Genomic DNA, 13,056 nt, shown 5'->3' with positions numbered 1-13,056 from the left:
TGTCCCTGTGGGCACCATAGAGTTGGGGTAGGGGAGATGGCATACAGGTAAGCAAAAATACTACTGTGCTCTCTTATCAAATAAAATAGACTGTTAGGCACTTCTCTCTTTGTCATAAGTTTTTATTAGATTACAGATGTCCATAAAAGATGTCTTGTCATTTTTTTTTTTTTTTTTTTTGCCAAGCTAAGAGTTGCTTCATTGGAGGGCCTAATTCTTGAGGTTTCTTACTCCTCCATTTTCCATGACATCATTTCTTTTTTTCATTTTTGAAAGATTGGTAATTCAATGTTCATGTTTTTTTCCTCTCCACTCTTCAGTTTTATTCCATTGTCTTTCACCTTACATAGTTTCTACCAAAAAGTCTGATAAAATTTTTTGTTTTTCTGTGTGTGAGGAATTATGTTTTTTTAGCTTCCTTTTGAATTTTCTTTCATTTTTAGCAATATTATATTTTAGAGTATTCTTCTTGGGAATTCTCTGATCTTCCATCTGTGTTTTAATGTCTTAAATTATTTTTGGAAAGTTCTCCTCCGTTATCTCTTCAAATATTTATTTTGCTTTGATCTTTCTCTCTCCTTCTGGAATTCTAGTTATACCTATGTTATTCTATTAGGTATTGTGTCATGGCCTGTCTTGGATGCTCTCTTTTGTCCCACTTCCTCTGCTACTTTTTTTTTTTTAATTTTATTTTTTAGAGAAGTTTTATGTTCACAGTAGAATTGAACAGAAGGTAGAGAGAGTCCCCCTATAACCCCTGTTCCCACATACATATAGCCTCTCCCACTATTAACATCTCATATTACAGTGGTATGTCTGTTACAATCAATGAACCTATGTTGACATGTCATTATCACCCAGTGTCTGTAATTTACATTAGGGTTCACTCTTTGTGTTATACATTCTATGGGTTTTGATAAATGTAGTTAGATGTACCCACCATTCTTGTATCATACAAAATATCTTCTCTGCCCTAAAAATCTTCTGTGCCCACTTAGTCATCTCTCCTACCCCATAACTTCTGGCAATCACTGATATTTTTACTGTCTCCGTATTTTGCCTTTTCCAGAATGCCATATTGTTCAAATCATATGGTATGTAGTGGTTTCAGATTGGCTTCTTTCAGTTAGTAATATGCATTTGAGCTTTCTCTGTGTCTTTTCCTGGCTTCATAGCTCATTGCTTTTAAGTGTTAAATAGTATTCCATTGTCTGCGTGTACCACAGTTTATTTATCCATTCACCTATTAAAGGACACCTTTCTTTCCTGTTTTGGCAATTTTGAATAAAACCGCTGTAAACATCTTTGTTCAGGCTTTTATGTAGACATAAATTTTCAATTCATTTGGGTAAATACCAAGGAGTGTGCTTGTTGGTAGTACTGGTTGATTGTAGTCTGTATATTCTGGCATATTCATTTTATTCTAAAGTAATTTTCAAAAGACCTAAATAGACATTTTTCTGAAGAAGGTATATAAATGACCAAAAGCTACATGAAAAGGTATTCAACATCACTGGTCTTCAGGGAAATGAAAATCAGAGCCATGATGTATCACTTCACACCTCTGTTAGGATGGCTTTTATCAAAAAAATAAGAGATATATTCTGGTTGAGGATGTGGACAAAACGGAGCCCCTTCACTGTTTGTGCAAATGTAAACTGGGAAAGCCTCTGGAAAACAGTATGGAGGTTCCTCAGATAATTAAAAACTACCATATTACACAGCAATCCCACTTCTGGGTATATATCAAAAGAAATGAAATCATTATCCCAAAGAGATAGATGTACTCCCATGCTCATAGCACCATTATTCACCATAACCAAAATATGGAAACAACCTTATGTGACCATGGACATATGAATAAAGAAAACCTGGTGTGTGTATGTGTGTGGAATCACTTATATGTGGAATCTTGAAGCGGGGGTGGGGAATTCGTAGAAAAGTGGTTGCCAGGGGCCAAGTGATAGGGGAAATAGGGAGAGGTTGGTGAAACGGTACAAACTTTGTTATAAATGAATACGGTCTGAGGATCTAATGTATAATATAGTGACTATAGTTGATAACACTGTTTTGTATAATTGAAATTTGCTAAGAGAGTAGAACTTATTGAATGTTGGGACCAAAAAAAAAGGAAAAGTAAATATGTGAGGTGGTGGATTTGTTAATTAACTCAATGGGGGAAGCCCTTCACAATGTATCCATATATCAAATCATCCCGCTGTAAGTATCTAACAGTTTTATTTGTCAGCTGTACCTCAGTAAAGCTGGAAAAAAATTTCTTTCTTTTTTTTTTTTAATTAACAGGATTACCTTTGAGGTTATTTTGGAAGTTTTGAATTGTACAGCACTTGATTCTTTGCTCCATTGTGGAAAGATCTTTACAGCAATGATTACTTCAGAGTTACCAGTGTTACAGTAAGTATTATAGCTTTCTTTTATTTTTTTTAAATGCATGTAACACTTTTTTGTATCAAAATGCTCTCATTAGTAAGACACATCAAATATGTTCTCTGATAGTTGGGCAATATGTTTGACGTAAAAGAACTATTAGAGGGTGTAATTACTATATCCATCTATAGCCCTTGCATCATAATGTCAGCATGTTCTGTGTTACTGAACAAAAAACATGTTACACTGTCTTATATTAGGAGTCAGCAAACTATGAACATGGGCCAGTCTGGCATGCTGACTGTTTTTGTAAATAAAGTGTTATTGGAATAGAGTCACACTGATTCCTTTGCAGAATGTTTATGACTATAAGTTGTAATAGAGAGTGAATTAACCTGCAGAGCATAAATATTTTGTTTGGCTATTTACAGAGAAAGTTTGTAGACCTCTATCCTGTATCACACTGTGTGTCTAACCCTCTCACCCCCATGCCAGAGCTTCTTTTCCCTGAGATTGAGATTGTGATTGGTGAGTCCTTCTTGGCATTTCTGGTGGCATCTCATTATTAGATTTTGTTAGGGTTGTAGGACAGATCTAGAATTTGATCTTATTATGAATTCTCTGGGAGATGTGATCAGGGTAATGGCAGATACTTTTCTTTTTATAGGTGTCATTAAGCTACAAATTAGGAATCTGCATACTGTGATCCTATATGATAACAGTGCTTTAGATATAATGAAAGTGACCAACAGTTTATGTAATTATTTATATGTTTTTATAGTCCCAGATCATTTATATGTGTCTTCTCCAAGAGACTGTAGTCACCTTCCAGTTGGTCTCCTGGCCTACTGTTTTTCCTCTGGAGCTCTAAGACAAAAAGCTATCCAAATTAGTTTACGTGCTGAAAACCCATCAGTACCTACCCTCCTTTGTTTGTCCAAATATAGGAGATACAAGCCCTTTTTATTTACTTAACTACAAGCTTCTTTATTAGCCTTAACTTGAACATAATACCAAGTTTGGAGGTCTCCATATAGTATTTGTACTTTTGTTTTTCTTAATTCTGCCTGCAATGCCTATGTGTATCTTTCCTTACCTCGCCATCTTGGTAGTCCTGTGGGTCTTGGCTAAAGTATGCCTCCAGCAAAGCTCCTCTGACTCCTCAAAGTTGGGTAGGTTCCCTCCTGTGCTCCTGTCATACTCTACCCTTTTTTTTATAGCGTCATACTTAACATAATGTTTTATAACGCTTTCTTATTGTTTTTGCCTGAAGTTTGTGCCTTTGTGCTTTATTTTTGTATGGCCAGCTCGTAGCACACTGCTGCGTATTAGGCAGACCCTTTGTAAAATATCTCTTTGATTAAATATGAAACACAGGTTGTATTTAAATAGATTATATTTAACAAGCGATTGCATGGGCATGATATTATTTAACATCATGTTTTGTAGAAAACTTTTTTTCATAAAAATGTAAACTTTTAATACGATAATGGATAGTAGTGATCTGTGAGATGGGTAAATGAAATTTGCTTTTAATCTGTCAGCTGGAGATGTACTCTTGGTCAGGTTGAGATCTAAACCATTTACTGAGCACATAAAACAATTTTCTGAGGATATTATCTTCATCAATCCATCTAACTATACCATGTCTACATTGTAGAGGAAAGGAAACATGATATGTCTCTTAGTATTGGTAAACTTCAGTTTCTGTCATTTGTAAAGTGAAGATAATATATTGGAAATTAATTTCTAAAGTCTCTTCGAAAACAGACAAATCTTTTGATCCCATGATTGTTAATGTTCAATTCAGTAGCGATTTTTTTAATGGAGACACTAGAAAGGTCACTCTAGTGAATGATCTTATTATTTCTTGGCTTGCTTAGTCATTATAATGACCAATGAATTTGTTACCTTAGTGTGTTTACTGTTGGGTTGGCCAAAAAGTTCGTTCATGCCTTTTTCCATTACATCATTGGAAAAACCTGAATGAACTTTTTGGCCAGCCCAATATTAAGCATCATCAATGTTGTCAATTACCACATATTATATATTCCACCAAATGTTGTAGTACAAGGAACTGTGTTAAGCTCTGGGGAGAAAGAGCAAGTGGAAAAGACTCAGTCCTTGTTGCCATGAAGCTTATATAGATAGATATTAATCAAATAGTCACAAATATTTAGATTTAAACTGCCATTGGTACTATGAAGGTAAGCTAGAGGATTTTATTAGAATTTTAACACATGCCTTGATTTAGTCTACTTTTCTAAGGAAGAGACATGATTCTTAAACCTGAAGTGGAGGGAATTTGGGGGAAGAAGAAGGGATCAGGGTATTAATTCCAGACTGAAGGAATGGCATGTGCAAAGACCCTGAGGTAGGAGGAATCATGGTATGTTTGAGGGACTGAAATAAAGCTGTTATTTTTCTTTTTTCAGGATTGAGGATGGAGAGTGGTGTAAAATAAGGATTGCAAGTAGGGTAGGGCTGTATCATACAGGGACCTGCTAGGTCTTATATTAAGAATTTTGAGGTTTTTATCCCCTAGAAGCAGAAGGAAACCACTGTAGGGTTTTAAGCATGGGATAGACATAATAAGATATATACTTTGAAAATCACTCTTAGTACAGTATAGTGATTAGATTGGAAGTGGCAACAGAAGAAGCAAGGAGTCCTATTAGGAGAAAGGTGTTGCAGTGTCCAGGCCAGGGATGATAACAACTTGAACTAAAATGATTACAGAGGAAATGGAGAGAGGAAGACAGAATTTAAAGAGTTTTAGGGAGCAAAAAAAATCATTTATAAGGTTTGATCTGATTCTTCCATTCTTTTCATTTATGTCCGATAGTCTTATAAATGTGCTTTTTGTAGAGCAGTTGGTTGATGTTTGAATTTGCATACTCCTTGATCCAGCATTCTGTGTCTATTCTAGAGAGATATTTGTTGATGTGTAATAAGAATTAATGTGCAAGGACAGTTGTTACAGCTCTGTTTGTAATAGCTTAAAAGTAGAGACAATCTAAGTGCTCATAGATAGGGAACGTATTATGGAGTATCATTCAGGAATCCTATGTATTTGTATGGAAAATTCCTATTAATTTAAATTTTAAAAATTAAAATATATTGTTTTGTATTTATGTATATATATACCAGAACATAAATATTTATGACAGAGTATTCATGAAACTGTTAATAATCTTGTTCTGCAGATTGAGGTTCAGAGTTAGGGTATGGTGAAGTGAAACTCTTCCTTGTATTCTTATATCTTCTCTTGCTTGAAATCAAAAAACAAAAATTTATGTATCATATTCTAATAAATTTATTAGATAATAATAATAAATTTATGTATCATATTCTAATAAATTTATGTATCATATTCTAATAAACAAATAAATGTACATATATATACTAATTGGAGTATGTTAGTTATCTGTTGGTAATAGCTGTCACCTTCTAAGCTGGCTGAAGTTTGCGGAATTAGAAAACAATTGTACTTTTTTCTTTTGTCAGTAAACTATATTGCTCAAGGTTAAGTTAATTTCACTGATGGGTCACATATTATATGATGGAACCAACCTGCTTTTGTAGTTGCCTGGAGATTTCTGTGAGCATCAAAAGCACTAGTGTATTCTGTCCACGTAAGAGAAATACAAAACGTATTATTTGCATTCTAGTATCCTGCTGTGGAGATAGAGAATTCACGTTTACCTTGAGATCTAAGTGGACCCTGCCACTTGCTAGTTGTGTAAATATGGACAAGATGATCAGGTTTCCAGATCTTTTGTTTCCTCATCTGTAAAATTGGGACAACAGTATGTTTTCTTACAAGGGTTTGTGCATATTTATTCTAGATAATGTATATAAACCGGCACACAGTATATGCTAAACAGTCTATTTGGACTGTAGTGAGGAGAAAAAGCAGAATGATTTATTGTTCTTTAGTAGAAATGAATAAGATCAACTAGATCAGTGATTGAAAAACTTACTGATAGTGGCTCAGAAGCCTGTTTTTATAAATATTATTGGACCACAGCAACATCCATTCATTTACGTATTATCTATGGCTGCATTCATGCTATGGTCCCAGAGTTGAGTAGTAGATACAGAGACCTTAAGACCCCTAAGCCTAAAATATTTATTATATAGCCCTTTAAGAAAATGTTTGCTGACCCTTGGACTAGATCAATATTACTTATAGTTTTAAATACCAGATTACCTTTGAAGATTTGCAAGCAGAGAAGGAACATGATATGAGAATATTAGTGACAGTAGTGTGTAGAGTGGCTTGGACAAGGGGAATAGTAGAAGCAGGGAGATAAGTTGCAATTAATTCAAGAAGTTGTGATTATGGTAATAATCATGAAAAAAATGAGAGACAGAGTTAGTACACAGAGGACAACTCAGGAGGACTTTAACTGACGGCACAAAAGGAAGACTGATATGATTATAGGAATTTGAGTAAGACAATAACAAATTTATATAACAAAGCACACTTGGGCATTAACTTACTAAATCAGTTAACCAATGGTATTGCCATGAGCAGAGAGCTAGAAATAGTCAGAATTGGACTTAATTTTATATGTGTTATTTGGTGAATTTGAGGTGGCATGCAAAGAAGCATGTTACACATGCAGTTGAAAATCTTGAATTACAGATAGTCAGGTCTGTGATAATATACTGAAGTCATTTGCATAAAAGTTACACATCAAATGGATGAGCTCTCCAAGAGAGGGTAGTTTAAAGGGAGAAGAGCAAACAGTAATGAAATGAGCTTTGAGGAATCAACACAAGGAGAGAATGGAAGTAAACCTTCAGTGGCGCAGTTTCAGTAAGTTGTGAGTTGAGCTTACCCTTCCTTCCATTTGCTTTGTACCCTTCCTGCTATTTGCAGTTTTATGCAGATCCTTTATACAGTTAGTAATGTAGAATTCAGTGAGGATGTTTTTGTTAATACTATCTGTACCTTTTTAGTGCCATGCTGGGGCCAGCCTGTACTGGCCTGGAGAGCTGAATATTAAATTTCCGGGAATTTTGTGACCTCGTTCAATATAACATAGCCATTATAAAAAGTTAAATTATGCAAACTTAAAATTAATTAAATCATGTTAAAAACAAAAGTAATAAATACTCAAAACTCATCATTTCCTAATTATTTTACATCCTACTATTTTCTGTGCTCTTGAGGTTTTTATTTACACCTATTGTATGTATGGTGGAAATACTTTTTAGTAGTGTACTGCTACTGTTAATTACTTCTCAACTCTGCATTTGGTGATGTCACTTTGGTAGTTTGAATTTGGCTGCGGTGGGAGCATTCACATTATAAAAATCAGCAAACACTACAAATCAGGGCTCAGTTTATTGTTTTGTTGTTTGTGGATTCAAAGTGATGGAGAAATTGTTAATAACGGATTAAACTTAAAGGTGTATCAAGTCTATAGTCATTACATTATGATACCACACAAAATTGAGGATGTATCCTTCTAGTGTTCGAGAGCTATTATGTATTCCATTCAGTGAAAAAGTTGCTCCCAACGTTGACCAATGAGTGAAGTTCCCACAAATGTCTTTGTCATTTCATTTGCATTCTGTTCATTAAAGTGAACAAAGATATCAACTGTCTTTCATGTCAAAACACTATTTGTTCATCAGTTGCAACCATAGGTGAGCTAGGGATACAAGAGTTTGGCAAAATTATCAAAATCATTTTATATGAATCAATTAGCTGGATAGAATTTACAATAAAGAATATTGTGCATTTTATTATTGTTTGTAAGTTGAGTGCTCTGCATCCTTTATATTGTTAACATTTCTAATAATTTATGCATGTATTTTTTGAAGAGCCAGTTGTTAAACATTTACCAGCACACTTTTATTATTTTATAAAATGTATAAAATTTCTCCCAGGCCTTTATCTTTTTTATATTGAAGAATTAGTCTTTTGCAATTGTTATTTTGCATTTATATGTTGTATAGCAGCTGCCATTTCCACAGTCATTTCCTTGTCTGTATTTCTCTATTTGGGAAATCATTTTATTCAGTGTTATGTGATATTAGCAGGGAGGGTAACATTTTCAATTTGCTAAAGATTTTTTCTGAAAGTGGAAGTATAAACCACTTCTAATCAGCCATATATGTACATATAGCAGGAGGTAAGGAAACCAGTGGAACAGAGCTGCATTGTATTATAAATAGGTATGTATTATTAATTTGTTCACTAAAATAATATATCATATTTTCTAGGGATTCAACTAATGAAACTACTGCCCATTCTGATGCTGGCAGTGAACTTGAAGAAACAGAGGTCAAAGGGAAAAGAAAAAGGGGTCGACCTGGCCGGCCTCCAGTATGTATATACTTGTCTTCTTTGTTCCTTTAACGGTTACCAAGTAAAGGGGCTTGATATGAGCTATTTGTTAATTCTAGTATTGTTAACACTTTTTCAGATCTCACTGACACATCAGAAATTCTTGGAAACTTTGCTTCATAAATTGGCTTAGTAGTGCTTAGAAAAAGGAAATTAATTATAGTATCTTTTTTGCTTTCCATGCTTCTCTTGTAAATAAATGGTGGTCCATGTGAAGGCATTGAGAAGATGATCAACATGGAATGAGGTGTAGTTAGTTATGATTTCTTTGCCTTTTATTTTTAGATGCAACTCTGATTTCCTGTGAGCTCCTAAGTATGCATTTTGGTAGTATTTGGGTCCAGTCTCAGAATATATTCTCATTTATACATGACTGAGAAGTTTAGAAAAGCTCTAGGTATCCTTACTTTGAGGTATATCTTTATGTAATCTGAGTACACAAGTTGTCATTTAATTGAAGGTGGTATAAACTGTCAGACAGTAGTATCAATGTGTCATTGGGTTACGGCTTATACTATTTTACACTCACCTTTATGATGGGATTTGCTATTCATAGTTTTAAAATTTTATTTTATAAAATTTCTTATTATGGAAAATTTTAGCCTCCTTCTCTAGGAGGCATAATAGTATAATAAACCCTCCATATAACTATTACCTAGCAGTTACCAAGTCATGGCCAGTCTTTCTTTCCCATGTTATTTTGAAGGTCATTCTAGACTTAATTCCATCTTTAAATATTTCAGAATGTATCTCTAAAAGATAAGGGCTTGCTTTCTCTCTCTCTTTTTTAAACATCACTCCAATATCATCATAATGCAAGATAACAGTATTTTAGTAACATCACTGATTAACACATTTAAAGTTTATAATCATTTCATAAATATTATCTTTTAAAAAATAGTTTGTTGTTTGAATCATGATCTACTTATTGCAATTGATGGTTATGTTTAACCAGTTATTATATATGTATGTCCTTTGTAGTGACTTAAAAATTTTTTTTATGTTATTGCTGTTCTATCAGTATTTATCTGTTTGCCACAGTTTTTAATTAGCTTCGGTGAAACTCCATAACTTTTACTTTTCCAGGACAATCTAACAACAACAAAAAAACGGATAGAAGGATGACTTCTACAGTTTTCTCTACACTTGCTTTTATCCTCCACCTTTATTTAAAGGGAGAAAAATAGTGGAGGAAAAGACATATATTATAGTCACCCTTTATAATCCTTCTTAATTTTTAGAAGTATTCGGTGGTACAGTGTTCCTTAAAAAAACGTTTTGGGAAAAGTGAAGAAGTCTTGTATTTAGAAGCTGGAGACTATTTTAGTTCCCCTTACTAGTATATGATTTTTCTAAGACTATAGGTGAGTTGCATTGCTTTCTCTAGGATTCATAGGTTATAGGTACCAAATTTGAAATAAGACTAAAGTTTCTTGAAGGTTGTAGAATAAACTGCCTACATGATTGCTTACTTGAATTTGTTCTCCTCCAATTAAAATTCTTTACTTGAAGATTCAGATTAAGTGCTGTCTTCTTGAAGAAAACTTTTTATTTTTTTTCCCTTAAAGAGAATTTATCACCCCTTCAGCAGGCTATTGTATTATTTTTTATAACCTATTTAATTTTGACTTGTCTACAGCTGTATCCCTGTAATATTTTGCTTTCCTGATGAAAAGGAGTCTGTGTATCCAAATGCTTAGCTCTTTTGTGGTTAGAAATTAGATTTTATTTTTAGTGAAATTGCTACTACATAATCTAGCAGGTAAATAGTACATGTTCATCCCATCTTTATAGAATTGAAAAAAAATCAGCCAGCATAGGATAGTAGCAGTCTAGAGACTTGTGTTAGACTTTAGTCCGTATTTTCACACTCCTTAGTTCACGGCTAGCTATACTTCCACCTGACTCAGACCCATTTCTTGATCTTGGAAACAACAGAACTTCCCGAGTTTCTGCTCTGGGGTTTGTACTGAACTGAAGCTTTTTATGTCATTTAATCTTCACACCAATACTAGGAAATAGGTCTTATATGCAGTTTACAAAGTAGAAAACAAAAATAGAAAGTGGTATTTTGCATAAGGTCACAACATTGCATAAGTAGCAAAGCTAGGATTTAAATTCATAACCTACCTCCCAAATTTTCCCTCAAGAATGCCAAAATGCCAAGCTGTTAATTAAAATTGAGAGGTATAATTGTCAGAATGATCATATTTGAGTTATTCTACAGTACCTGTTCTGAAGATTGCTTGGACATTTTCTATCGACTGGCTCCATTTTGAACAATTCTGAGTTTTGACTGATACATTCTTTGTTTAGCTATTTTAATACTGTTCATACTTGTTAAGAGGACTTCATGGATCTCTGGTTTTATTAATTTACTCAGTCAAATGAAAACAAATAATATAAGGACCTCTGTTTTGGACAGTATTATTTTCTTTATTTCTAAATTCTTAGGAGACATCTCATCTTTGGTATTTCTTTTCAGTATACTGTTAGTTCAGAGACGTTTGTTTCTTATTAAACCACTCGTATTTTGCAGATGTCCTAATTCATATTTGTTATTATTGTGGCTCTCTATCCAAATGATTATTGATCTCTAAACAAACACTATATAGTATCATGTTTATTCTACCCCTGTGATTGTATTAGCAAATAATGGACATCATTTTCTCTGTCTTCACAGTACTCCCTTGGTGATGTCCAATCTCATGACTTTAAATACCATCTCTAAGCTTATGTCACCCAGATTTTGTCTCCAGCTTGGACTTTATCCCTGGACTCCAGACTCATATTCAGTGCCCATTGAGAATCTTCATTTAGATATTTAATGGGCCCAGGATGTTTAAAAAACCAAACTTTCAAGCTTCCTATCCCCTGCTCACCCCTTTTCCATAATGGCAGCTTCATGCTTCTGGCTGCTCAGCTATAAATCTTGTAGTCATCTTTGAGTCTTTCTTTCTCAGCCTATATCTAGACTATCAACACATCCTGTCTAACTGATTTGCAAATTGCTCAGTCATTTTTTACTACAACACTGGATTCAGCCACCATCATGTGCCTTTGCTGAAACTTACGAGGTGTGCTCCTTGTCTCAGGGCCCTGTGTCATCTTCTCACTGGGGCCTCCCTATTGATGGTATCTAGAATTGCGTATCTTCCCTCCTACCCAAAGGGACTTACTGTCCCTTTCTTCCGTGTGTGTGTGTGTGTGTGTGTGTGTGTGTGTGTGTGTGTGTTTTCCCCTTTCTCTGTAGTACTTATTGCCATCTAACGTAGTATACCCTTTACTTATTTGGTTTTTGTCTGTCTCCCCCTACTAGAAGGTAAGCTGCATGAAGGCAGGGATTTTTATCTGGTTTGTTTACTGCTGTATAGTAGTGTTCAAATTTCAGTAAGCGTTTATTGAATGAATGAATGGTGTTTAATTTTGTTAAATCATCACTCTTTTTTCCGTCAAGTGTTTAAAATTCTTTTTATTTTGAAATAATTTCAGACACAGAAGAATTCCAAGAATTCTGCAAAGAATTCCTATGCAGATTCTTCATGCAGATTGTCCAAATGTTAGCATGTTACTACATTTGCTTTATCATATTTTTTTCTATATATACACAGACACATAAAAATATATTTATATATAAAAATTTATATTTGATACCAATTATTATTTTTGAAAGTTGCAGACATGAAGCCACTTTACTTTTAATGCTTTAGTATGCATTTTCATAAAATCAAAGATATTCTACACAGCAACAGTACATGTTTGAAAATCAGGAAAATAATATTGATATAATACTGACCTTATGTACATACACTTCATTCAGATTTTGCCTGATGTCCTAATAATGCCCTAAGCAAAAGAAAAAATATTTTTTTTCCTTCGTTTAGGATCCAGTCCAGGATTTCATGTTGCATTTAGTTGCCATGCAAATCAACACATCTGTAAGCTAACCTATCTTTAGTTTCTGGTTTAATGTTTTATTAAGGGTTTTGTTCTCTTTATTCTATTTAAGTGAGAACCAGCACTTATATTCTCAACATTATTTAACTTTCATATTTACGTAGGCTGAGTAGGAAGGGTAAATAAAAAGAGATACATTTTTACTTTTATGTCTATATATTCATACACATAGAAGATGGAGCATAGCATACACAACAAAATATTAACAATGAGTATCAGAAGGAGAGGTTAACAGGTGAATTTATTTATAAAAATTGGATATTCTAAATTACTTGGTACTTTTGTTTATAATCTTATGAATTTCATGATATCATTTATATATTTTACATAATTTTAATGGCTGCATA

The 13,056-nt window shown here is 33.7% G+C and overlaps 1 protein-coding gene across 2 annotated transcripts in view; it reads left to right on the top strand.

Moving 5' to 3' along the window:
• The window catches only part of STAG1 (STAG1 cohesin complex component), a 434,186-nt gene that overhangs the window by 121,386 nt on the left and 299,744 nt on the right, over positions 1-13,056 (top strand). For both annotated transcript variants that reach the window (XM_057545017.1, XM_057545018.1), the window contains exons 2-3: positions 2,305-2,415; positions 8,629-8,731. In XM_057545017.1, coding sequence (XP_057401000.1) covers positions 2,387-2,415; positions 8,629-8,731 — 132 coding nt within the window. In that variant the 5' untranslated portion in view covers positions 2,305-2,386. The remainder of the gene's footprint in view (positions 1-2,304; positions 2,416-8,628; positions 8,732-13,056) is intronic.

The sequence above is a fragment of the Balaenoptera acutorostrata genome, chromosome 4 (assembly GCF_949987535.1).
Source record: "Balaenoptera acutorostrata chromosome 4, mBalAcu1.1, whole genome shotgun sequence".
Taxonomy (NCBI): Eukaryota; Metazoa; Chordata; class Mammalia; order Artiodactyla; family Balaenopteridae; genus Balaenoptera; species Balaenoptera acutorostrata.
This window is presented reverse-complemented; position numbering and strand designations above follow the sequence as displayed.